Below are 27,962 nucleotides of genomic sequence, written 5' to 3'. Positions count from 1 at the left end.
GGCCAAGGATCTTACATTCTTATTTTCTCTTAACAGCTGAGCTAGATTCCTACCTTCTTTTGGGTTCTGCTTAAATTGTGCAGAAAGAGAAGAAAGGAAGATGACGTCTCTGTCCCGGTCCTTCCAGGAGACACGAAAGATCTTACAGACCAGCTGTAAGGCCTGTTCTTCGGACACTTCAGAACCCGATGAAGGCTCCTTGTGGGGAAGAAGATTGGGGGGTTAATTTCAAGTAATTCATTTATGAATGAGGGGATTTTAGAAATGCATGCAACTGTGCGCCGACTGACTTGGGGAACAAGAAGCTGGTTACTATGACTGCAAAGTTGTGACATGGCGATTTCACGAGTTTACAATAGAAGCTGTGGGGGTGGGCGTGGGGGGACAAAAGAGCAGAATTACCGGTAATCACCAAGGGAGTAAATGAATAAAGGATATACCTACATCTTATCTCTTTCCTTTTCTGAGCTCCAAAGGACCAGGTAAACATTCTACACACATAACCCGTTTTCATCCAAAAAATTCTCCAGAATTTAATGTTACCCACTAGTCTCCATCACAGATAAAATATCATATATATATAAAAGAGCTCCATAAGCACAAAAGAACTCTGCAAAACAAAGCATCGTGCCACTAGAAGGCCACAGTCCAACAGAATCACCAAAACGGGTTGCTCAACACTCATAATTTGCTGCACAGAAAGAGATGCAATTATCTCTACCAGTTCTTCACCATGACACCCCCCAAAGAAAACACTTTCTTTAAACATTTATTTATTTTTGAGAGAGAGAGAGAGAGAGAGAGACAGCAGGGGAGGGGCAGAGCGAGAGGGTGACACAGAATCGGAAGCAGGCTCCAGGCTCTGAGCTGTCAGCACCGAGCCCAACACGGGGCTCAAACTCATGAACCATGAGATCATGACCCGAGCCAAAGTTGGATGCCCAACCGACTGAGCCACCCAGGCGCCCCAAGAAAACATCTCTTTTGCTAAACATAGGGAACTAAGCTCAGATGATAACAAAATATAAAGACCTCGGCTTCTAAGTGCTATTGGATTTCACAACCATTTTCCTCAGAATGCTACCAAAAATGTGATGACCTACTTGCTTAAGCAAAAAAGATCAACAGAAAAAGTCCAAACTACCTCTAAATGCATTCTCATCACAAACTACATTTACTGATAAAACTATGGATCTGAAACACAAAGGAATGGAGGGATTTGACCAGACTAAAAAAAGTGAGCTACCCTTCCATTAGGGCAATCTAGGCTGTGCGTTTCTCCTCAGAAGAAAAAAAGACAGGATTTGCTGACTTGGGGTGGCCTGCTCTAACAGACTCCATAGACATAAGAAAGGAAGGGGTGTTTATTTATATTACCTGTACTAAAAACAGAAGCGAGGGTTTCATCTCTTACCAACCTTATCGCTGACGCTCCTTTTTTCTCTCCGATCGTTTTCATCAACCTCCATATTTTCGATTCCTGAATCCACATCCACCTGGGACATGCTTTAAGTACAAAAGACAAATAAGGCTTTTACCTTTTATAAATCCACCCTGTGTCATAGCTGCTGGCTGAGGGACAGTTCTCAAGTATCGATCAAAATCAGTCAGGAAAGCAAAATAATAAAGGTTCATCTTTTTTCTGATTAACTTTTAAGAGCACTTCATATATTAGGATAGAAACACTCTGTCTCCTATATTTGGTGGGAGCAGTGCTCCTAAGTGGTCATTTCCTTAGGCTCACTTCCAAAAACAAATTAGAGCGTATTTTCTGTATACACAATCAGAGCCTTACTACAAAAACCTGGTTAAGTCCAAACACCTTTTTTCCCCCACATTAAATAAAAATGTTCCCGGCACCATTTATTCAAATGACCGTCCTTGTAACACTAACATGAAATCACCTCTCACAGGTCCAACTGCAATGTATGTATGTGTCTATTTCTATTTGATAATTTGTCTCCCCCTCCCCCCCGCAAAAAAAAACCCCATCCTATCTTGCTAAAACTTCACAGTAAATCTCGGTATCTGCTAGGTCAAAGCCTGCACCTCACTATCCTACTTCAAGAGAGTCTTGGCCATTCTTGGCCTTTCACTCTTCACACATCCTTAAGAATCAGCTTCACAGACTCCTTAAAAGTCCTGTTGGCATCTTGACTAGAATTTCATTGACTTGTGAGATCCAACTGGGGAGAAACGACATCATTATGTTGCGTCTATTCATGGACAACGCATCTTTCCGCAACTATTTAGGCCTTCTTTAAAGTCTTTCAATAAACTATTATAATTTGCTCCATAAGTCTTTCACTTCTTTTCTAAACTTACACCTAGGTACCATGTATCTTTTACTGAAACTGTGCATGGTACCTTTTTAAAAATTAACTTGTCTAATCTCTTGTTGCTAGTACCTAGTAATATAACTGATACAGACCTCTTAGGAGCAACTTGTATACTTACACATAGGATTTACTAGGTAGAAAATAATCTCATCTCCAAATAAGAACGGTTTTATTTCTTCCACTCCAATCCTTACTTGTTTTTCTGCACTAGGTAGGATCCCCACGTGGACCAGACGTAGAAATAGCAGCCATCTTTGTTCTTATCCCTGATTTTAAAGAGAGGGGTTCTAATTTCTCACCCCTGAGTATGAGAGTTGCTGTAGTTTCTTGAGAGATGTCCTTTATATCAGTCAGAATAAGGCAGGCTATGCTGTGGTTACACAAACACTTGGAAATCTTAGAGGCTCAACACCATAAGGGTTATTTCTTGCTTACGCAAAGTCTGGTGCGAGTGAAGCATCCTTACTCCCTCTTTAATCTATGCCATCTGCAACACACAGCCTCCAAGGTCACTGGAGCGAGAGAAGAGAGCGATGGAGGAGGAATATCGGCTCAACTGCCTTCACCTAAAAGTGACACATGTCACTTCCACGCACAGTCTACTGGACAAAACGAGGTACTTGGCCCCAATCTAACTGCACAGGAAACTGGAAATGCAGGGGAACATGTGAAATATTTGCTCAACTCTGTCTCTGCCGTATTGTCCACTTAGGATGCACCTTTCTGTTTGCTGTTTGCAAAGATTCTTATCATGAAATGATGTTGAGTTTTATCAAACTCTTCCAACTACCAAGATCATATATATGGTTTTTCTCTTTAATATATAATGCGGTGAATGATATTTGTAGATTTTCAAATGCTGCATGCACCCTTGCATTCCTGGGATAAATCCATGTTGCTCATGTTACGTTACACTGACACTTTTAGCTAAACTTATGATTGAAATATCTGCACAGAACTGTCCACAGATGATCGTATGTGTTTGACTGAATAAAGCTTCACAAAGGAAACATTCTAATGTAATCAGGGCCTGTATCAAGAAACAGAACGTGACCAGCATCCCAAAAGCCCCCTTCGAATCCTTCCAGTCACAACTACGCTAGCCCACAGTAACCACTATCCTGGCATCTAGCCCCAGAGAAGTTCTGTCTGTTCTTTACGTGTTGCAATAGTTGACTTGTCAGTATCTCAAGATTTCTGCAAATACGTTCACGAGCATGATTACCATGTAATTTGTTTCTTTTATATTATTCTTGTCTGGTTGTGATACTAAGGTCTCGTTAGCTTTGTAAACTGAGTTGGTAAGCAGTCCCTATTTTTTTTAATTACCTGGAAAAATCTGTGTACAACTGGAATGGTAGAATTTACCTATAAAACTATATGGGCAAGCTACTTTCTTTGGAAAATTTTTAAACACTGATTCAATTCATTTCATGGTTTTTGATTATTCAGGCTTTCTCTCTCCTCTTGAGCCCATTTTGGAAGAATTATGTTTTTCTAGGAATTTGATTTTTCTCCAAATTTTCGTATTTACTTGCATGTTGCATATTTACAATTTTTCACGGAATTCTCTTTTTCAGTAACAAATATCACTGAGCTCCCCCTTCTATGCAGGCATTGTCCTAGGTGTCTGAGATGTCAACGAACAAACAAAAGAGACAATACAAGCCCTGTGTTATGGAGCTTACCTTCTCATTAGAGGGTGAAAGATCATAAACAATAAATATAATAAGTAAGTAAAACATATCATATAATGATAAATGCTACGGAGAAAATAAAGCAAAAAGAGTAGGGAAAAGGCAACGGAGAGTGCAGGACTTTCCATTTTAAATGGGGTGAGCCTCACTGAGAAATGCCACATGAGTACAAACAGGAAGGGGGTTAGCCATGCGCATATCCAGGGCAAGAGCCTTCCAAGACAAGGGTTCCTATTTTCAATACTTAGTCATATTCTCTTCTTCCTTGTTTCATTTATAGTAGAGCTTTATATTTTCTCCTAAGAACCGCTTTGGCTGCAACATGAAGCTCATAATGTGTCGTATCTGTTATCGTTCAGTTCCAGGTAATTCCAAATTTCTTTTTTGACCTGTAGTTAGACGCATGCTCTGTTTTAAAAACTTCCAAATGTGTGAGGGATTTTAAAATTGTTTCCCCTGTGTTAATTACCTAACCTAATGTCCTAGTCAGAAAACATGATCGGTTTGATCCTGCATTCCGAAACTCTCTGGTCTTTGGATATTAGGAAAGAATGCGCATTCTCCAACTGTAGAGTGCAAAGGATCAGATCCACCTTGTTAGCTGTGTTGTTTCATTTGTTCATATGCTTACTGACGCTCATTCTTTTTGATCTATCCATGCACCAAAGGGATGTGTCAAAATCTCCCGTTATGAATATGTGTCACTTTCTTCCAGTTCTACCGTCACTTGCTTTATTGTTGCTGCTGTCACACAAGTATGTGTGTATGCTTTGGAAACTGTTACAGCCTACTGTTAAACAATACACAGTGCTTATGTCTAGTAGTATTTTGTGCCTTGAAGACTAATCTATTGTTTACCCCAATCTTCTCTTGTTTAGTATGTGCATGGAATATCTTTCCCTTTTCTTTCACTTCCAACAAAACGTTGAAAGTTCTAACCTACTGCTTCAGGTATGTCTTCCGTAAACCAAGATAAAGCTGGGTTCTGTTTCATTTTTAACCCGGATCTAAGCCTTTCACTGTGATGCACTGTGATTACTGACCTAGTCTTCATTTCTTTTAACCGTCTTATTTTGTGCCATTTGTCTTTCTTTTAAAATTTGTGCGTCCATCCCCCCAGACTCCCAACCCCCATTCCATATTTTCCCTTCACTGCTTTGGAAAACATACTCCATTCCTGTTCTTTTAGTGGCCACCCCTGCAATTGTATCAAGTACCCTTAACTCAAAATCTAAAAGTTGGCCAGGATCTTCACCCCTCTCCCAAGTACACAGGGACGTTAGTGTTTGCTCTAATGACCTCCCCCCGGCCCCTGCCCTTCCATGCTACTGCTAACCAGCATGTTGTACCTAACTCGTTTTTTCACTTCTCTCCCTCGATATTATTGTATATACTGTTACCATGGTTTTACACTACCCCTGTCTGTTTAGATTTACCACACGTATTGTTCACTCACCCTTCCTTCGTGCATCTCAGACATTAGTCCTGAGATCATTTTCCTTCTTCGTCAACTACATCTGTTAACAGCTGGGGTCTTCAGAAGTGGCAGACTACCAGGATGTCTGCGTGTGTTTGTTTTCTGAATCTATAATATCTTTATCTCACCTGTGCTTCTCAGAGATTGGTGCACAAGGCTTCACAATTCCCAGTGGACAGCTAATTTACCTTCAGCGTTTGACACTATTATCCCACCATCTGACTTCCATCATTCAGACATCTAACTATCATTCTTTGGTAGACGATCTCTTTTTTCTCTCTGGCTGCACTAAAGGTCTTTTGTCTTTGATGTTCTGAAATTTTACCATAAAATGTCCAGATATGAATTTCTCTTTGTTTCATCAGCAGGCGAGCTGCTGGGCTTTTGGAATCTGAGGATTCATATCATTTACCAACTCTAGAAAAATTCTTAGCCATTTATCTTTTGGATAATGGCTTTCAAACCAGTAGAGGAAAACACATGGAATAAAGTGTGGTGTGGGGAATCGCTCTAAGCCTCTCTGTTCTCACCTTTTGAAATGTCTATTAGATATTGGTTGGATCTGTGCTCGTCATGTCTCTAAATATCTTGCATATCTCTATCTCTTTCTCTTTGAGACACACACTGTATAATTTCTTCAGCTCTACCATTCGGTTGGTTAACTCTCTCTTTAGCTATGTCCTATCAGCTGTTTTAACTCTCACATCACGTTTTCAATGTGAATTATCTTTTCATTTCTAGAAATTCTACTTGGTTCTTTTTCAAACGTGCTTGGTTGTCTTTATAGCTGCTCTCCCCTTTCCATGTTTTCAGTTCCCTTTGTAATTTATGTAAACATATGTATTTTGTATTGTCCATCTGGTAATTCCAAAAACCAAAAATACATAGGTGAATAATTCTACTGTTACTGGTACTGCCATATGTTACTCACGGTGGCTTTCAGCCGGTGTGTTCTTTGAGTTTTGACCATGAGTTCATACTTCTTGGAAATTTTTCTAAGGAAATTCTCTGAAGACATGATTTACATCTGCTTCCGTAAGATGCCTTAAAAGCAGTATAGGCCTGGGTCCACTGCTAGTTGTCAGCTTGAGGCTCGGCAGACTGTACCAATAGTGTAAATCTAGGTACTAAACCCGTATGAAGTCACCCACTGGCCATGAAATTCCACAGTTGACTTGATTTTTACAAAATGTATCTACTCAGAGCAAAGGTGGTAAGGGCACCATTGTTTTTACTCTGTGGGATTGATTTTCTTCTACTTCATCTTTTCCCTGAGAGTGTCGTCCTTTCGGAATTCTTATCTAAGGTGAGGCGATCTCTGATCGGCCTCCTCACCCCAACCCATCAACTTGCTGAAGCTCTGTTCCGGTGCCTCTCGACCTTTTTCACTTCGTAACACACCCAGAAAATACTGTTTGTCTGGTCCACTGACACAAACTGTGGGAGCTGCTTCAGGGCAGAGGAGACGGGTCCTGGCGCAGGGGGTTCTTTATTCTGCCCAAGGAATAAAGGAACTGATACCTCAGCCACTCTATTACCATTCACGGCGCACTTACAGCACCGAAACACTCTGCTCTGGACATCCTGACCCTTATGGAGCTCCTAAGGCATCTGGCTTCCCCGTGTGTACCCTTCCCTTCCAAACGTTTACATTTCACCGACCAGTAAAACTTGGAAGAAATGCTTAGGGACGGACATATGCTCGCCAACACGGTATATACAAAGTAAGGACATTAGAAAACATTTTTCAAAAAACTTTCTTACCATTTACACCATTATTTCATAAAAGACATTTCAATACAAAAAGCTAAACAACTTATAAAGAACATTTCAGAACAATACAAAGACCTGTGAGCCTCACAGATCTCACACTAATTTGCTAATAAGGACTGGTGTAAATCTCTGGGTGGACTAGAGACTGAAGTGACCGAATCTTTCCCTTTCCATAAATCCCACGGCTTATCGGACAACTGGCTTACTTTACCTTTTTTCACAAGGGACACCATCGATATCCATGCTCTGGGAACGTGAGAGGGACTGAGATTGGGTCTCGAGGCTATTGGAGGGCGAGCTGCTGAGAGAACTGACTCCTTCGCTGCTCTGGCTTCGATGAGCTACTCCTAACCGGAAAAGACACGAGAAATTTAAGTTTCCTGTGAAGCAACATGAAAGCCACTCGTAACGGCAACAGTAGCCCTACGCAATCGGCATCCACACCGCCAAGCCAGTCAGCAAATGAGGATTCTCTATCGGGAGATCACGCTAACAGTGTAACGTGGAAGTCCTGGAAACATCAGCAAGAAATCAGAGTGCATCCATACACGTCGCCTGAGGTCAGCGACAGAGCTACATCTGGGAACTAGAACGGACTCCTCATCGCTTTTTCTTTGGCCGGGTCAAATATGGTCCCTGAACACGAATCAGCTACCGTGATTGTCCAGAGAAAAATCCTTGAAACGTGCCAGAAATAAGATAAATTAATAAATGGCTATAGAGATATACAGATGGACAGATGCGTGATAAAGCAAATAGACCACAATGTTAACGGCAGGAGCTAGATGGCAGGTATACAGGTGTTCGTTCCAAGTCTTTCAACTTTGCTGTATGCTTACGATCTGCGCAATGAAATGTTGACAACATGCCCACAGAGCCATCGATAACCAATGTCCTTAAATACAGATCATTCACTGACCGAACATCTCATCTGATGATGGGGAAAATAAAAACCTTGACATTGACCTTGCTTTCATGGAACCTACGGTACAGTGAACCACAGCCCTGCGTACGGGGCCGATTATTTCTCATCCATGTCTTTGAAACCATGTTTATCCCACAGAATTTAAAAAAATACTTTAACTCTACAAATATCTTTCCACAAAAAAGTTTTACCCAGGCATTTGCAAGTACTTTAAAAAATATATACCTATGTTGCTGCAAGGAAAATCAGACTCATGTTAAAAAAAACAAAAAAAACAAACAAAAAAACTTGAGTCGCCATTTGTAGCTAAAATAACTACCAAGTGGATAACCTTTAACCCTCCCAGCACTCCAGGAGAGTAAACCTGCCACTCCTATGTGTCTCTCTCACTGAAGAAGATCATTAAACGTTCATCCATCCTTCACAGGTTTTAACGTGTCTGTTTCTTAAAGCTTCCCCGGGACTCATGAAAGAGAAAAGACACTGAATCCTGACTATTCCTAAGTAGACTCAAGGAAAATACAGAAAACATCTGATGTAGCAAGAATTTGAACTAAGCTCAGGGAAGACAGTAAAACTTTAAGAACGTTTTCTTACACATTCAAGAATGTAACCCAAAGTGAGTTCTCAGTAACTATTTACTGAAGATCACAAAACATCCATCCATTCCTGATAGCTAGAATCATGACACGTATCACAAGGAAAGGTCTGACATTTTAAAATAAAACGAATCAATAATAAAGTTCAGCAACTTTTATGGGCTATCAGTTAAGCAGCTTTAAAATTTCTACCTTATAAGACCAGTCTTAAAATTAAACTAAGTTGTTCAAAAACATTGTGTTTATAACATAGCACACTCTTCTAGGCTACGTGTACAATAACCCTATGGTAACACAGTGCCAGAGTTCACCATAGAGTCCAGGATACTGTGGTTGCGATATTTTTATAAAACATCAAGCATATTATCTGAATTCTTTTCCCGAACCCTCCCCACGGGCTCTTCACATCCTGGGTCCAGTGGGGCAGTTCTTCCCAGAATTTACTACGTATCGCAGTGTTCCTCGGTCTGTCCACACCCTCCAGAATTTGGGTGGCCTCGTTGCGGTCTTAAACTTAAAAAAACGTATGGCGTCTTTGAATCCATACAAATCAACTATTGATTTGGCTAAAGCCAAATCGAGCAACAACACAAAATATCGCTTTGTTTCCAAACCACACACACAGGCTTCTGTGGTCCTCGGTCCTCACCCTCTACCATTCCTAACTTGGGAAATTGCTGTCAGGAAGCCAAATTTCAAGGAATGGAGAACCCCGCTTCTTCATCTCCGTAAGGGCAGGTGTTGAAGAATTAAAACAGATATAATCTCCGGTTCTCTTTGACGAGATTTAAAAATTTAAAAACAATTCTTCAAAAAATGAGGGTGTGTAAGCAAGCCTTGCCTACTTAATAAAATATGAACTACAAACTTTCAAGATGGCAGCTATCCAAACTTTTGTTACTAATAAGAGCTTGTTAAAGGTAAATTATCCATTCTGTGCGGGAAGGCCATAATTTTCAAGGAAATAAGGAGGATTTTATTTCTCTCAGATTTGCCTCCCAGAACGGTAGTATTTCCTGAATGCTATTTCCTTTCAGGTATAAGCCAGATCAAGTGCCTATTTAAGCTGTAACACTAGATCTAGTCCAGTATTTTACACACACACACACACACACATACACAAAGGGGCTTGCTAAATTATAGTATAAAAAGAAGCACAGAATTGCCAGAAGGTACCTTAAAGCCCCAATAAAACTGTTAAAAAGGTGTGCGGGTGGTGGGGAGTGACTTTACAATCTTAGCCATCTTCTTCTTTTACAGATGAGAATACGGAGACCTGTGAAGTCTAAGAATTTCCTTTAGCAAGTCAGAAACAGAGGCAAGATTAAAACACATGTCTCTAGGGGCGCCTGGGTGGCGCAGTCGGTTAAGCGTCCGACTTCAGCCAGGTCACGATCTCGTGGTCCGTGAGTTTGAGCCCCGCGTCAGGCTCTGGGCTGATGGCTCAGAGCCTGGAGCCTGTTTCCGATTCTGTGTCTCCCTCTCTCTCTGCCCCTACCCCGTTCATGCTCTGTCTCTCTCTGTCCCAAAAATAAATAAATGTTGGAAAAAAAAATTTAAAAAAACCAAAAAACAAAAAAAAAACACATGTCTCTTGACTCCAAGGAAAATGCTGCTATTTCCTCTACCCCAAACTGCTGAACAATTCTTTGATCACAGCTATTTTAAATCAAAGCTATATGTTTCTACATCCTAAAATTATAAAAGCTGGGGCGCCTGGGTGCCTCAGTCGGTTAAGTGTTTGATTTTGGCTCAGGTCATGATTTCAAGGATTGTGGGTTCGAGCCCTGTGTCGGGGCTCTGTGCTGACAGCTCAGAGTCTGGAGCCCGCTTTGGATTCTGTGTTGCCCTCTCTCTCTTTGCCCCTCCCCCACTCGTGCTCTGTCTCTCTCTCAAAAATAAACATTAAAATAAAATTATAAAAGCGAAACTTAAAAAGGTATTAGTGTTATAAAAAGAATCATTCCTTCCACTACTTATCAAAATTCTAAGGCTTATTTACATAGATCTTGACAATGAACTAAGCTAAAAGGTTAACATTCATGGAAAATACAAAGTACACTAGTACTTTCTTTGGCCAATACCAAACTCACCCTCTCAATACGACTTATAACGAACACTTTCTACTCCATAAAACCGACTCATATATTCAGTCAGCAGCTAACTTCCTAGTGAAAACATTTTGTTCTTGTGACTAAACACAAATAAAATGAAATTTCAAACGTGTAAAGAAATATAGTGGTATCTAAAATATCGAGACAAGAAGACCAACAACTCGAATTAGAAAAATGGTTTGATCTTCTTATTTATGAGACACAGTATTCCCTTCCTTACTGTCAAAAGGGTGGATCATGCCAAGAATCATACATCTGGACTCAAAAGATCTTGACGGCTCCTTGGAGAAACGGTGGAGTCTACAGCTAGTGCAAAACAAAGATGGGATGAGCCTGGGGCATCTGATAGTGCCAGCAAGACAGTGCTCAAAAAAAAAAATAAAAATAAAAGGATGACTGTGCCAAACAGAGTCGTCAACCCAAAAGAGATCCCAATGACCACAGCTAGAACAATTTGTGTAAAATAATAAAGCAAAAATAAATAATAATTTGAATTATAACTCAAAGTACAAAATAAATATACATGAGTTCATACCGATGTATGTAAGCATTAACTTAGTAACTGGGGAGAAGGGGGTGAATGTCCCTTACAGAAGAATCCCATATAATGTATCTATATGTAGATACTCCCCACTCCAGAAGGTAAAACTTAGCTCGCACTGCTTGAGTGGGGTAGGCTGGACTTAAGAACTCACTACTGAAGAATTGAGTCTGGAAAGAGAAAAGAATCGTTACTTCACAGTAGAGAGACCTGGCAGACTGCAGCTTAACTCGGTGGTGAAGGTCAACGTGACCGGCAGCGCGGCAGGGCCCTTTGCCTGTGTGATATTCTCCCCCCTAAAACCCCACACCCCAGACTAATCATGAGAAAAACACTAGACGAAACCAAATTAAGAGACATTCTATACAATGCTCTTCAAAACTGTCAAGAAAATGAAAAGCACAGAAACACTGAGAAACTGTCGCAGACCAAAGGAGATTCGTCTTTAGTTTGGCTAACAGCAGTATACCAAAGATTTTTATGGTTTCAGGTCTCACAGTTAGGTCTAGTTCCTCGTGTATTTTAGATATTAGCCACTTATCAGATACACGATTTGCACATTTTTTTCTCCCATTCTATAAGCTGCCTTTTCAGTGTTGATGGTTTCCTTTGCTTCACGGAACCTTTTTACTTTGATATGGTCCTACTTGTTTATGTTTGTTTTTGTTGCCTTTGCTTTTGGAGTCAGAGCCAAAAACCAGCGCCAAGACTGATGTCAAGGTACTTACCATGAGCCTATGTTTTCTGCTAGGAGTTTCATGGTTTCCAGTCTTACGTTCAAGTCTTTACCCATTTTCAGCTACTTTTTGTGTGGTGTAAGACAGTCCAGCTTCATTCTGTCGCATATGGCTGTCCATTTGCTGAAGAGACTGCCCCCAATGTACATTCATGGCTCCTTTGTCATAAATTAATTGACCATGTATGGGTGGTCAGTTTCTGGGCTCTCTATTCTTTTCCATTAACCTATGTGAATGTTTTTATGCCAGGTCATGCAATTTTGATTACTATAGCTTTGTAACAGCTTGAAATCAGGAGGTGTGACACCTTCAGCTTTGTTCTTCTTTCTCAGGACTGTTTTGGCTATTTGGGGTCTTCTGTGGTTCTGTATAAATTTTAGGATTATTCTATTTCTGTGAAAATGCCACTGGAATTTTCATAGGGATTGCATTGAATCTACAGATTGCTTTAGCTTGGTATGGACATTGTATCGATATGAATTCTTTCAATCCATGAGCACAGAAGATCTTTCCATATATCTGTGTCTTTTTAAAATTCTTCCATCAACACCTTGTAGTTTGCAGTGCATACATCTTCCACCTCCTTGGTTAAATTTATTCCTCGATATTTTGTTCTTTTTGATGCAATTGTAAATGGGATTATTTTATTTCTATTTCCAATAGTCCATTACAAGCGTATGGAAACACAAGAGATTTTTGTATACTGATTTTTTTATCCGACAACTTTACTGGATTCATTATCAAGTTTTAACAGTATTTGGGTGGAGTCTTCAGCGCTTTGTACACATGGTATCAAGTCGCCTGCAAATAGCGACAGTTCTACTTCCTTTCCAATCCTGACGTGTGGTTTTTGTTTTTGTTTTTTTTGGCCTAATTGCCTGGTTAGGACTTCCGAAATTGGGTTGAATAAAAGTGGCAGGAATGAGCAAACTTCTTTTGTTCGTAATCTTAGAGGGAAACTTTTTGGGTTTTCACCCTTGAGTGTAACGTTAGCTGTGGACCGGTCAAACATGCCTTTATTACACTGAGGCACATTCCCTCCATACGCACTGTGTTGAGAGTTTTTATCATAAATGGATGCTGAATTTTGTCAAACGCTTATTCCGCAAGCTCATACGATTTTTATCCTTCGTTTTGCTAATGTGGTGTATCGCACTGGTTGGCATGCAGATGTTGAACCCTCCCTAGATCCCAGAAATAAATCCCACTTGATCACAGCATACGTATGATCCTTTAGCGTACTACTGATTTTGGTTAGCTAATATCTTGTTGAGGACGTCCGCACCTATATTCATCATGGATACTGGCCTATAATTTTCTTTTCTCGTGGTGTCCTTTCCTGATTTGTTTGGGCACGAGGGTAATGGCTAGCCCCACAGAATTGTCTGGAAGTATCCGTCCCTCTTCCTCTTCTTTTTTCTGCGGCGGCGGGGCGGGGGATAGAGTTAGAGAAGGGTTGGTATTAATTCCTTGAGTTCACCTAGTGAAGCTGTGTCTGGTCCTGGACTTTTGTTTGTTGGGAGGTTTTTGATTACAGACTCAAGTCTCCTTACTAGTAATCAGGCTATTTAGATTTTCTGTTTCTTCACGATCCCGTCTTAGAAGGCTGTGTGTCAAAATATTAGCATTTCTTTTTGTTGTTGTTTTAATTAAAACATTAGTATTTCTTAAATGCACGCCCTTAGACTCCAATCGGGAGCCTGGAGACAGATGGCGAGAAAAACCGCTAGCATATTCCCAAATCAAAAAAAGAGTTACTTCCTGGATGATGCAGACCTACTATGAGCTCAACAGAGAAGAGAAATGTAAGACAGCTTTATTCAGAGTTTGCAATCTAGTTAGCAAAACAAGATAAATGCACACAAAATTAAGAATGGCATGTGCAGCACAATTTCTAAGGGTTTGAAGTGTCTGGAGTGAGTGTGATGGTTACTGGAGCAGGAGCAGAGTTGCTCTGAAAACAGGAAATGAAGTTAAATGAAGGATGGGGGGGGCTCATCACAGAGGACCCTGAAAGTTCCTGGACTGCATTCAGGTGCAAACACGGAGACAAGGAGGACTTCTGAGCAGGTGACATGTCTGATCTCGCCTGCTGAGCCATCAAGTCCCTCAAGGGATAGGAACTGCATGTTCTGGAAACCACTCTCACACACCATTTACTTCTGTGCCTTCCCTAGACTTGAGAGCACGAACTAAGCAGTGGAAGCGGCAATTTTGCGATGTTCACGTCCCACTATGTGGGCAGAGTGCTAGCGGGGAGTTTGGTTGGAGTCAGAGGCAACAGAAGCTCAAGGACCAGGTTGACCTGAATGGAGACAGAGGAGGAGAAAAAAGGGATCAAGCCCAGGTCGAAACAGGAAGCTGATTCCCAGAGCTAAGAAGACATCAGACTTCCGCCAGATTCACAAAATAAATATCATGATCCTAGCAATAATGTCATACAATGCAGCCCATTATAATAAAAACACATACAGAACATCCTCCCCCTTTTGGTGGCCAAAACACATGCAAAACATGACCCCCCTTGGGTAGGCCGAAAAGTCACCCCAATGAGACGAAATGACTGTGCTGGTATAGGGTACACCAGGTACAACTAAAGCAAAAAAGATTTCAACACCACCAAGAGCCTCCCAAGCCCCGCAGATGTGAGGGGTCTCACTACAGCCCTCTGGCCTTGGGACTTGTGCGTGAGCTGGGCCTCCAGCTTGCTTCTGAATCACCCTCCAGCCCTCTCTCTCCCCCAAGTGGGGGGAGACAAAGCTATAGACCAAGTGGAAACAATAGGGCTTCTTTCTGAAGAAGAAAAAAAAGATTTAAATACTGGATTAGCAATCAACAATAGGACGAAGGGTTATAATTTTGTCACTGCTAACAGCATTCTTAGCCAAAGACAATTTATTATAAAAGCATGACTGATTTTGTTGAAATTTCTACAAAGGTACCACTATTAAATAACAAAGTTCTGTATCAAAACCGGAGAAGGAAATTGAAGGAAAACTGAAGATGACCACTCTGCATCAATCATCACCAAGTCCATTTTTGCCCCAGGACCTCGGCATCTGCTGTTCCTTCTGTCAGGAAAGAACACCCAACAGATAACCACTTGGTTTGCTCCCCAGCTTCATTCAGGCTTCTGTTGAAACGTCATCTTCTTAATGAGGCCTCAGTTGTCTCTACCTTAAAACAGCAATGCCTTCCTCCCTCGCCAATACTGACTCCCAACATAATTCTCTCTTTTCTCCACAAGAATTCTCACCACCTGACAGATTTTATGGTTTCTAAACACAGTTTTGTCTTCTCTTACTAGACTATACGCGACGTGACCCAGAACAGAACCTAACAAACACACGACAGGATTTAAATGCAAAGGTATTAAATAAAGGCTGCATGAACCTACAGCACTCAGTGGATAGCTGATAACAACCGATACAAACCAAAATGTAAAACAGATAATAAAACATGTCAAGCAAATTTGGAGGGTTTGGAATAACAACTGTAATGGGATATGGAAGGATGTTCCCTATCTTCAAAAGTAATAATCCTGGGGTGGTTTTTTTTTTGGGGGGGGGGGGGATGGTTATTTAAGTAGGCTCCACACCCAACGTGGGGCTTTGAACTCATGACCCTGAGATCAAAAGTCGAATGCTCTACCGACTGAGCCAGCCAGGCACCCCAATCCTGTTTGTTTGTTTGTTTGTTTAAGGCAGAATTTTCACAGTCCGATAAACACTTGTGTGAAATTCTCCAAAAAAAACCTGACACCACAGAGGTGGCAGCGGGAGGCAGAGACTACCTGTGACCGCACCAGCATGGAGATCTCCACACGAGGACATCCCCTCCTGCCAGACACGGGGTCCTCGGACACTGCTGCTGAGTGAGACTTGCCCATCTCTGCCTGCATCCATAACTCCCACCACAGTGCCTAGCAAATGGAAGGCATTATGCAAGTGTTCGAAGGCATCGATGGAAACAGGACCAAGACCATCTTCAAACATAAGAAGAATTTAGGTTAAACTAGTTTTAAGTATGTTAAAGACTAGCAGCCAGACAGAGGAAAGGGCTTCTGTGTTTCTTTCTGATCCAAACCCTGGAACTAGCCCAGAGGCCAAACACATCGTCTGGTTTCTTGCTCCCTGCACACAGGCCCTGTTGTTCATTTCTGCTCCCAGAGCAGAGGTTCTTTTCCACAGATGGAGACGGAAATCAGGGGGCCGAAATTACAGTAGCTGTTTGATTAGCTGCTAGATCTTTTATTTAAAGCATTATCATGGAAGCACATAAATTACTATGTCACAATCTTTAAAAACATTGTGATAACCGTATTTCTGTATAATTGGTTTCCTTTGTAATCCTCCGTTTTATGATATACGTTTAAAACTACACTTGGAGAGGCTGATCAAAGGCTTCACCGGTTTGCCAGAACTCACGGAACGACAACAGTCTTTTAAGAACGCCAGCTCCGGAGGGTAGAAAAGGCACCCGGAGAACTTGGTCCGCCAGACTTAATAATCCTGTCAAGATAAAACCAGCTGATAAAGGACTCACTGGGGACTCTTGTGCAAGAATGACCACGTCTTCAGAGAGGTCACGACAGCCAGGAAGGGTGAGGCTTCAGTTGGATATATTCAAGATGTCTGCGAGGTAGACATCAGAGGGAACAGAAGGAAGATAAGTATGATTTCAAAACAGGACTGTAAAATAAAAATCCTCCAGGAGGGTTAAGAGTTCCTGAAGGCTGGGCAAAGCAATCTAAAGATGGGGGAAGGAACTAAGAAAACCAGTTTGTCCTCCCAGGAACTTAATGAGCACAGGTTTTTCAAAGGAAATGAAAGAACACCTTCTCCCCGCCCGGATGGTAAGTTCTTCCAGGAAAGAAATTGGACCTCGCTCATCTTCACATTCCCACGACTTGCTGCCGGGTCTGACCCACAGGAAGCCCTAAATAAACGTCAGTGAACGGACACGTAAACGCAACAGAATCAATGACAACTGTAAAAAAGTAACAATTAGCTGTAGGAAAAATATTACCCACACGCACAAAGTTTTAAGACAGGCAAAAGCAATGTCATATTAACAGTGCGGTAAAAGAGAGAGAGAGAGAGGGAGAGAGAGAGAAAGAAAAAAACGTCTGAGCATGATAAATGCAAAATTCTGAACAGCAGTGACCTGCTGGTGGTGGGGGAGAGGGGTGGAGAGCCAGAGACTCCGTCAGGGGTTCAAGGCATTACTATGTCTCACATACGTTATCTATCGTGTAGGTCCAGAATATTCTGTAGTAAGCTTTTTGGCAAAATCTTAGAAAAAAATTGGCTTATGGGCTTTTTAAACTCTGCTCCGAGTGCCAGGAAAAGCAAAGAGACAGACTAAAGTGGGTCACAGTGAAAGACTTACGTTAGTAAATGTTCTCTAAATAGAACTCAAGGGGTACCTGGCTGGCTATGTCGGTGCGGCATGCGACGCTTGATCTCGGGGTTGTGAGTTCGAGCCCCACGTTGGACGTAGAGATTACTTTTTAAAAACATCAATTTAATCAATCAATCAAGCTCAAGTCTTATTTTGCGTCTAAATTCCCAGGAAACTATTTTTTCTTTCATTTATTCACTTAACTAGTGGCACTAACAGAGTGCCTACTATGTGCCAGCATGGTTCTGGGGACAAGGGAATGAACAGCAGTGATGAGGTCCCTGCTCTAACCTTATGTTCTAAAGGGAGGAGAGGGGCGCCTGGGTGGCCCAGTTGGTTGAGTCATGATCTCATAGTTTGTGAGTCTGAGCCCCACATCGGGCTCTCCTCTGCGGACGCAGAGCCCACTTTGGATCCTCTGGCCCCCTCTCTCTTCTGCCTCTCCCCTGCTGGAGCTCTCTTTCAGAAATAAACAAACACTAAAAACTTAAAAAAAAAAAAAAAAAAAAAGAGAAGAGGGGATGGTGATTAAAGAAAAAAAATCCATAAATGGTATTTCCACTGGGAGGCAGGGTCTTTGCAGATGTGTTCAAGTTAAGATGAGGTCACATTGGATCAGAATGGTCCCTTAATCCAGTAACTGGTGTCCTCACAAGAAGAGGGCAACGTGAACGCAGGTACATACACACAGAGCCAAGGCCGTGAAAAGACAGAGGACATTGAGGTGGTGCTGCCTCAGGCCAAGAAACACCAAGGATGGCCGGCAACCAAGAGAAACTAGAAGAGGCAAGGTTCTTCATCAGGGCCTTCCAAGGAAGCACGGCCCTGCCAACACCTTGACTTTCGACTTCTTCCCTCTGGAGTTGTGACAGAATAAAACTCTGTGGTTTGAAGCCATCCAGTCTGCGATACTTTGTCACGGCGGCCCGAGGAACTTCATACAGAAGCAGGCAGCGTTGCGAGAAGCTGGGACCGCAGATGGGAGAGCAACTTGGAGGACTCGATGGAGCTCCCCGGCCCTTGTTCTAGTTCCCTGCAGCACAAAGCATCCCCACTGAGAAGGCGGCCACAGGACTACCACGTCACTCCTAGGTGAGGCCTCCTCTCCACGGGCAGTGGTCTACCCGTATCTGTGTCTGTCAGAAAGCACGTCTCCATTCTGGAACAGAAGTCTCTCCTTCATATTCAGTGGACAATACATCTACCCGCTGGCCCTCCGTCTACCATCAAGGACCACAGAAAACAAGCACAGGCCATCATCTTCCTCATGGCAGCTTTTCACATTTTTTTAACATAACACTATCACACCCTCTTGAGATTTTTCTCTTAAGTTATATGTGCCTATGTCATTTGGGTCATTTTCTCTTGTGAGCCACTTATTAATTCCACCAAGTAACAGACTGAACGTGGCCGGTACTGTTAAAGGCACTGGGATACAGCAGTCAGTAAAACGGATACAAGTCCCTGGCCTGTGGGACTTACGCTACAGTAGGCGAAGCAGAGAAAACAGGATAAGCAAGTCATGTGTGTGCTACGTCAGCTGGTGACAAAAGCTCAGAGAAAAAGTTATCCATGTCAGATAGAGGTAGCACCTTCAGACAGTAAGGCCAACAAAAGTCACCCTTGGATAAATATCCGAAGAAGTGAATGAAAAAGCCACATGGATTTTAGGGGCTGAGCCTTCCAGCAACAGAGGTCACGGCCGAAATGTTCAGGAAGAGCAAGGAAGCCAGTATGAATAGAGCAGAGGAGCAGCAAGGAGGAGGAGCACAGTGGGAAAGGAGGTCAGAGCCGAAACAGGGCCGGTTCACACACAGCCCTGGGTCAAGGTGAGGGCTTTGACTCTCATTCTCCATGAGACGGCGAGCCAGTGGAGGGAACCAACAGAACACTGACATGACCCATCTTAGGGGGTGCTTGTTTTCTGTTTCATTTTGTTTAAACTTGTTTATTTGATAAATCTGTGAAACTCTCTTTATCCAACCTGCCAGGCGCATAGCTAATAATATCTACTGATCTGCGATTATGAATAGTAGCGATTATGGGAGAGACCTAATCAGGACTTCCCAGCACCGAGGTGTGCTGCCCAGAACTAACCAGCTGGAGCTGCCCGAGTCTTCCGTTAGTTTGTGACGGCAATGTAACGAGCTGGCTGTGAAAAATAACCCTGCTGTTATACAAGGATGGGCTTACGCTTCAGACTGGTGCTACCCTGAGATTGAAGTGAAGCGAGGGAAGGCACGGCCACTCCAGTAATCCAAGCAAGACATGCTCGTGCCCTGGAACCGACATCAGGCCCACTAGCTGTTTCTGTAAGTAGAGTTCTGCTGAAATGTAGCCACGCTCTTTTGTTTATGTTTTGTCTGTGGCTGCTTTTTGTGCTACAGGGGCAGAAAATAGCTGTGACAGAGGCTATGCAGCCTGCAAAACCAAAATATTTACTATCTGGCCCTTTACAGAAAGGGATAGCTGACCCCTGATCTAGAATATGAGGTAAAAAGATGAGGGAACGTTTCAGGCTTCAGCAACTAGAAAAAAAAAAAATGAGCTGGTATTTTCTGAGAGGGCGTTCCAGGAGAAGATAAGACAATTCTGGACGTGCTCTCTGTGAGATGCTTCTTAGACAGTGTGTGAGTCTGAGGTTCAAGGAATGGTTCTGGGCTGGAGAGATCAACCTACAGACCAGCAACTTAGAGATGGTAAGTAAAGCTGGGAAACCAGATCGAATCAGTAAGAACATCGATACAGATGGAGAGGACAACAGGTTAAAATATCGACACCCAGCTCCCCGCCCCCCCTCCCAACCCCTGACATTTACACGTCAGGGAAATGACAAAGAACCATGTGGAGCCCCAAGAAGAAACAGAGACGGGAGGAAAACCAGGAGAGTGCAGAGCTCTGGAAGCCAAAAGAAGAAAGTGTTGCAAGAAGAAGGCCAGAGCCCATCAGCTGGGGCTGAGCCGTTGACTCCGAGCACATCACAGGAGTCCTCACCTGACTGGATTCGCATCAGCAGTGGGTGCAAGGACAGAAGAAGGACACAGAGGCCAGGAAGCAACTCACTCTGGAGGTTCTGTTGTGATGCAGAGCAGAGCAGTGGGGTGGAAGCTGGCAGCAGAAATGAGATCAAGAGAGTTCCTTTACATGTATATTCCCAGGATGGGAGGAGGAACCACATGTAGAATGTTAAAAAAATAAAAGTTTTCCACTTCAGATGGAAAACCTGCCGGAGCAGGAAAGCTGGGAGGTGCTGGGGCAACAGCTCTGAGTTGGAGAGAGGAGGTGGGACCTGGGGACAGAATTCAGGAAGGGCAGGGAGCTTCAAGCTTAACAAAAGCAGGCCACACATACACGCAGGTAGGCGGACGCTACAATGGGAGCTCACATCACTACCACGTCGCTGCCTGCACCTGCTTTCTCCATGACCTAGGAAGGCAGCCCATCAGGCCAGAGCTGCACAGAGAATGAGGTGCTGTGGACTGAAGGAGAGGGTTCAAAACAGACCTGAGGAGCTGGAGAGCAAACAGGAAATACGCTGTAACTACCTGCCAGTATGAAGGGTCTGCTGGAGCGCGTGACCATGAATCTGAAATGAGACAGACAGCATGGTTCTGGTTTTTTCTCTGGCCTTGTTCCACTGCATGAGACAGACGGGAGCTGGGGAGTGGGATTGAAAACCAGGAGCGTGGGGGTGGGGGTGGGGGTGGGGGGGCGCCTGGGTGACTCAGTCGGTTGAGTGTCTGACTTTGGTCCAGGTCATGATCTTGCGGTCTGTGAGTTCAAGCCCCACGTCGGGTTCTGTGCTGACAGCTCAGTCTGAAGCCTGCTTTGGATTCTGTGTCTCCCTCTGTCTCTGCCCCTCACTCTCTCTCCCTCCCTCTCTCTCTCTCTCTCTCTCTCTCTCAAAAATAAACAAACATTAAAAAAAAAAACAAAAAACAAAACCAGGAACATGGGGAGCACATGGCTGGCTCAGTCAGTAGAACATATGACCCTTGATCTCAGGGTTGCAAGTCTGAGCCCCACACTAGATGTAGAAGTTTACTTAAAAATAAAATCTTTAGGGGCACCTGGGTGGCTCAGTCGGTTGAGCATCTGATTCTTAATTTCAGCTCAGGTCATGAGCTCACGGCTTGTGGGTTCAAGCCCAACGTTGGGAGATTCTCTCTCTCTCTTCTTCTGCCCCTCTTCTGCTTATGCTCTCTTTTTCTCAAAATAAATAAATACATAAATAAAAATAAAATCTTAAAAAACAAAACAAAACCAGAAGCATGGTTTAATCCAGGAAGTAAGACAAAGCGAGAGAGAGGTGAGAGAGGGGAGAGACAATGAGTGACTGTGGAATGTAAATGGGTCCAGGAGGGACGTGGGGACACCAGGGAAGGGAGAAGTGAAGAAAGTGGGACAGAGAGGGTGAGCCAGAAAGCTGAAGGTGGCAGTCAGGAAGTCACTGAGATGGAAAGATCTAGAGTATGACCAAGGCAGTGAGTGGCTGATGTCGGATGGAAGACCAGGTCACTAAGGGAAAGCAGCTCAAAAAAGCGCGAGGGCAGAGTCCTGGAAGGTCATCCCTGTGGCTACTGAGATCATCACAAACCATGACACGGTGTTGGGGAGAGAGACAGTGGACTGAACGAGGCAGGGTGAGTGGGTTCAGAGGTCAGCTGTGACAAGGACAGGAATGGGGAACACGGTCTAATGACACAAGGTTCAAATCGATGTGTTCTTAGGGAGGAGGAAGCACGGTCTAGAAGAAATGAGGAAGGGCATAAATTCAGCAAGAGCACTAAAGGGAAAGCCCGTCCACAGAGGAGGACTCTTCCAGGGACTGACGGTGAGGATTTCGGAAAAGGGGATTGCGTGGGGAGAGGTGTCCATAACAAGCCATATGGAGATTGGAGACTGAGAGGCAAGGGATGAGGACCCGCGAGACCCAGTGGCTGACATAAGCAGGACAGGGCAAATGCTGAAATGATTCCTGGTGGTCCCAAAGAGACAGGGTGCTGTGACCAGGCACACGCAGAGCTCGGTCTCCTGCCTGACTACCACTGGTGCAGCGTGACCTTAAGCCCCTCCGCATCCCACTAGCTCTCCCGGACATTCTCCAGCATTCCAGGAGGCACTTGGCCATGGTGGAACCAACAGCACTGTTGGTGGCACCCTTCCCAAGGAAAGGGTAAAAACCCAACTGGAATCCTGAGCCCGTCCCCTACCGGAAGACGATCACAGCTTCTCAAAGGTGTTCAGCAGCAACATTTCAGGCAAAGTCACTGTTTCTTGCTAACTGATGATTTAATCAGAACCTCTCTCACTTTTAGAGTCAACAGGAGGATATAAATGCATAAGCATTTATATTTACCTGGGGAAGAGTCTACGATAACGCCTGTCAAGAGTAACAGTAACTGAAACCCTGCAAATACTTTTTAAAATTTTTTTAATGTTTATTTATTTTTGAGAGAGAGAGAGAGAGAGAGAGAGCGAGCACTCAAGTGGGGAAGGGACAGAGAGAGAGAGGGAGACATAGAATCTGAAGCAGGTTCCAGGCTCTGAGCTGTCAGCACAGAACCCAATGCAGGGCTCAAACTCACGTACCACAAAATCATGACCTGAGCCAAAGTCAGACACGTAACCGACTGAGCCACCCAGGCACCCCTCTGCAAATACTTTTAATTGACGACTTACCTACTTCAGAAAGACAGATTATGTGGAAGGCAACTAAGGGAGAGTGCATTAAATGCAGAAACAACAATCATATTAAATTATTCAATGATGTGATGATGAATACAGGTCTGAATGCACCTGCTTTTTCAAATTAGAATCCTAAGTAATTATAATAATTATAATGATAATAATTCTCACGTTCAATAGAAAAGTTCACTTGACAAAAGATATTTTCAAATACGCAGGATGAATCAGTATCATTGTTTCCCAACAAAGACATACCTGGATATCAACGATGAGCCCATTAGATTATAAAAAAAGAAATTTTCACAATAGTTAAATAATTGTCAATGAGACAGCTATAAACATCACATCAGGTGAACTTTTATACCGCAAAAATTCAGAGTTCTGTTGACAACATTAAATGAAGACATGGAAATCCGTAATTAGAGGCCTGTTATTTTGACCATTATTTCAATCTTGCCTTTTCAGATGATTTTATCATAGAAGGAAAGCATCAACCAAACTCATAAAATCGGCTGAGCCAAATTAAGTCTTAATTGCCTTACCATCAGAAATTAAGACCTGGTCCTGTTTGAAACAAAGGATAAAAATTACAGAAAGGAAAACAATTAGTTTGAACAGATCACCATCAAAATGAATAGAGATGAACAAAACACAACGTAATGATGTTAATCTTTAAACTACTGCTCGCAGGATTTTGAACAGCTGCTGTCCCATGTTCTCGTCTGTGGAAATGCGGCCCAATCTTACCCCGTTGTGAAAATGTCACAACCATAAGCCTCACAGAAAGCCAGGACTAAATGTCCCAGGTATGAAAGTAAGGCTTACCTGATGCACCTATTGGGGAGGTAGCTGGGGTCATGTTGTGGACATTGAGACCAAGGCTCTGGGAGGGGCCCGGGGCTGATGCTGCTATGGGAGGCCCCAGCGGGTTCTCCCTCTGGGGCGAGGTGAGCGGGGTGGTGGGCTGGGAGGTCTGTCCACCAGCAAGTCGTGCGAGGCGCCTCCGTCGGATCTATAACGTGAGAGGAGAAAAGACCCGTAACTCAACCGCAGAAAACACAATTCTGCCCGAGAACAACAACATTAACGTCATCAATAACCATCGAAAACCACGCCGGAGCTTAACAACTAAATATACCTGGAGGAAAAAAGGACCCACTCAAGACAAGTATTGACGTGGCAGACAGGTACACACCTCCTAGTGCCTTACAATCCCTGTTTATCACACCTCCTTGACCGATAGTGTGACGCTACCGTAAGCATACGTATTACGTTTCTAAACACGCTGAAGCTCGTTATTTGAATACAACTATGTAACTTGGCCATTTTAAGTAAGTGAGATTTTAAATAAATACCCAATTAGATTCACTGAAACAAAAGTTTCAAAAGTAACAAACGTTACAGTAAGACACAAACGTTACCATCGCTTTCAGCAGCAAAGTGATTAGATTCTTCTTGCTTAACTGCAATCAAAATACAATCGGCCGCTGCTTCCTTATAATACTCCAGGGTTAGCAAGTGATTACAAATATCTACCGCCAAATCCCAGCGCATCACAGAAATGTTTCCCTCACATTTTGACAGTCATTCATTTACAGCCAGGCAATAAACTCTCACGGACCACCTGCTGTCCCAGGCAGTGAGGATGTCTAACCAACCGTCACAAGGCTTCTGGTTCTGAGCAGGCATCAGAGACGCAAACCAACGAGGCTGCTTATGCTCATTCTGTTACAGATAAGGAAGACGAAAGAGTCAGCCTGTGACAAATGCTAACAGGGATGGACCTAATCTGAACCAAGAACCTGCCATTCGGACCCTGCGGGAAAGCTGCTCCTTTTATCGTTCAAACGACCAAGAACATCCTAGTTCTTGACCCCAAACCCGAGAAGCCCACTCCTGTGTCCCTGCTGCAAATACATCCCTCGGTGACCTTACACAAAATCCTGAGGTTTGGTTGTTCATCTACCTACATCACTAGGATAAATCCCTCGAACGAAAGATTAGGTCTTAATTATTGGAAATAAACAGTGAAGAAATAATTAAACACTGATGCAGCACTTTATCTCCCAGCAACGTTCTCAACACTTTATAAATCTATACTCACTGAATCCTCGTAATGAGCCTTCGTGGGTACTTAGGCCGATTTTACATGTGAGCAAACTGAGGCACAGGGGTTAGATACTTGCCTCGTTCATAAGAGGTAGGGCTGGAATTTGAACCCATGCAGTCCGGCTCTAGCGCCCACGCTCTTACCAGCAATCCAGCGGCCTGGGGATCCCTTGTGGTCTCCAAGACCCTCGCAGAGAGCACGTTGAGGCCAAAGCTATTTTTACAGTATCACTAAGATATCTGCCTCTTCAATCTCATTCTCAAGCGTCCAACGGGGTTTTCCAGAGGCTGCATGGCATGGCGTGTCACAACAAATTAAAGGAGTTAACATGAAAATTCACCTGTATTCTAGTAAATCAGACATTAAAAAGACCTGAAAAAGTCACTCTTCTCACTACAACTGTTTTGGAAAACGTAGTCGTTTTCGTTAAAAACACATTATTTAGGGGTGCCTGGGTGGCTCAGTCAGTTGAGCATCTGACTCTTGATCCCAGGGCCATGATCCCAGGGTCATGGATCCCAGAGTCCATGATCAGGTCATGATCCCAGGGTCATGGATCATGAGGCCCTGCCTCAGCTCAGAGCCCCTCTCTCTCCCTCTGCCCCTCCCCTGCTCGTGATCTCTCTCTCTCTCTCTCTCTCTCTAAAATTTTTTCTTAAAGTTCTATTAACATACATTATCGTTTTTACTAATGTCTGCTTTTAAGTTGCTCACCCTTTATTTCTATTATGGTACACATCAAAGAATACAACCCACCTAAACAAAAGCTCTTTGAGATCTTCAACATTTTATAAGAACGTAAAGGGGTCCTGAGACCAAACCTCTGACCGGCAGGCTGCCTCTCTCTCATACGTCCTGATCTCCTTATAGTCGAGCACGGCACCTGGTCTGTAACAGGTGCTCAAGGCTCCCTGACCTGAACCGAACAGAGAACAGTGAAGGTCATCACAGATCATCCGGGGGAGACGTGGTATGAAGATGAAAAAACTCTCTGAAAGAAATCACTGAAGTGTTTCTCTCAAGAACACTTACCCGGGGTGGAGGGTGGGGCAAAGCGAACCAGAAATTCCCACCGCAACCTGTTCCTGATCCAATTACTCAAGCCAGAGCCCCAGGATCTGTGCTCCCTGCTTCCTCGCTGCACCCTCGGCACACACTCTCCTCTCAGCCCCTCTGCCACCACCCTATTCAGGCCACCACCCTCTCTCCCCAGGACCTCTGCAAGAGGTCCTCATCAACCTATCTGCGTCCACTCTGGCCCGGTAAAAGCGAAGGCTCCGTATTCCTTTCTTTAAACACTTTCAAAGCTTTAGATTTCTGAAAGGCAACTCAAAGCGCAACGAGGTAACACTTCACACCCGTGAAAACGGCTACCATCGAAAAACCATAAAGTAACAAGTGTTAGTGACGATGTGGAGGAAATGGAGCCCTCTGCAATGGTGGTGACACGGTCACGCGGAGCAGGCACCATTTTAAACAGTTTGGTGGTTTCTCAAAACATTACAAATAGAATTACCACACGATCCAGTAAGTCCACACCGAGGAAATACACAAAAGGCAGGGATGCAAACAGCCATCCGTTCACCCGTGTTCACAGCAGTCGTCTGTAAGAGCTAACACGGGGAAGCAACCCAAATGTCCACCAATGGATAAATGGATAAAACGAAATGTGGCACAGCCACACAGTGGAATATTATTCAGCCTTAGAAAGGAAGAACATTCGAGGGGCACCTGGGTGGCTCAGTCGGTTGGGCGTCCGACTTCGGCTCAGGTCATGATCTCAGTCCATGAGTTCGAGCCCCGCGTCGGGGCTCTGTGCTGACAGCTCAGAGCCTGGGGCCCGCTTCGGATTCTGTGTCTCCCTCTCTCTCTCTGCCCCTCCCCTGCTCATGCTCTGTCTCTCTCTGTCTCAAAAAGAAATTTAAAAATTTTTTAAATTAAAAAAAAAAAAAAGGAAAGACATTCTGACACGTGCTACAACACAGACGAACCTTGAGGACATTATGCTCAGTGAAATAAGCCAGATGCAAAAAGACAAAGACTGTAGGAGTCCACTTGTATAAGGTATCTAGAGGAGTCAAATGCATAGAGACAGAAAGTAGAATGGCAGTTGCCAAGAGCCGGGGCGATTTAAAAACTCTTAAGTATAGAATCAAATGCTAAGTGATAAGAAGGCATGCTCTCCTACTTTCTCCTGCAATCTATTCACACAGCAATCACAGGAATTCTTTAAAAACACAAACCACACTCTGCTGCTCAAACCATTCAATGGCTTCCCACTGCACTTGGAGCAAAAACCGAGTCCTCACCGTGTTCTATAGAGCCAACGTCTGCCTCTCCAGGTTACGGTATGCCACTCTGGGCAATAGCCACACCAGCCCTCGGACGGTTCCTAAGACATCCTAAGCTCTAGCTTGCCTTCAGCCACTTGCAATTGCTTAAGCCTAGAAGCAATTTTTCTAATTCTTGGCATGGCTGGTTCTTTCTCTGCCTTCCATTCTCAGCTTAAATGTCACCTCCTCCTACGGGACTTCCCTGATGGCTTTAGCTAGCACTCTC

The 27,962-nt window shown here is 43.5% G+C and overlaps 1 protein-coding gene across 5 annotated transcripts in view; it reads right to left on the bottom strand.

Moving 5' to 3' along the window:
• The window catches only part of UBE4B (ubiquitination factor E4B), a 121,057-nt gene that overhangs the window by 58,083 nt on the left and 35,012 nt on the right, over nt 1-27,962 (bottom strand). For 3 of the 5 annotated variants that reach the window (XM_027060475.2, XM_027060476.2, XM_027060479.2), the window contains exons 2-5: nt 24,119-24,305; nt 7,498-7,633; nt 1,419-1,506; nt 54-198 (exon numbers count right to left, since the gene is read on the bottom strand). In XM_027060475.2, coding sequence (XP_026916276.1) covers nt 54-198; nt 1,419-1,506; nt 7,498-7,633; nt 24,119-24,305 — 556 coding nt within the window. Of the gene's footprint in view, nt 1-53; nt 199-1,418; nt 1,507-7,497; nt 7,634-15,995; nt 16,188-24,118; nt 24,306-27,962 lie in introns of all 5 variants that reach the window. The other 2 variants (XM_053206877.1, XM_053206886.1) reach the window with 1 other exon arrangement.

Source organism: Acinonyx jubatus, chromosome C1 (assembly GCF_027475565.1).
Source record: "Acinonyx jubatus isolate Ajub_Pintada_27869175 chromosome C1, VMU_Ajub_asm_v1.0, whole genome shotgun sequence".
In the NCBI taxonomy this organism is placed as follows: Eukaryota; Metazoa; Chordata; class Mammalia; order Carnivora; family Felidae; genus Acinonyx; species Acinonyx jubatus.
The sequence above is the reverse complement of the archived record's forward strand: the minus strand, read 5'-3'. Positions and strand labels throughout refer to the sequence as shown.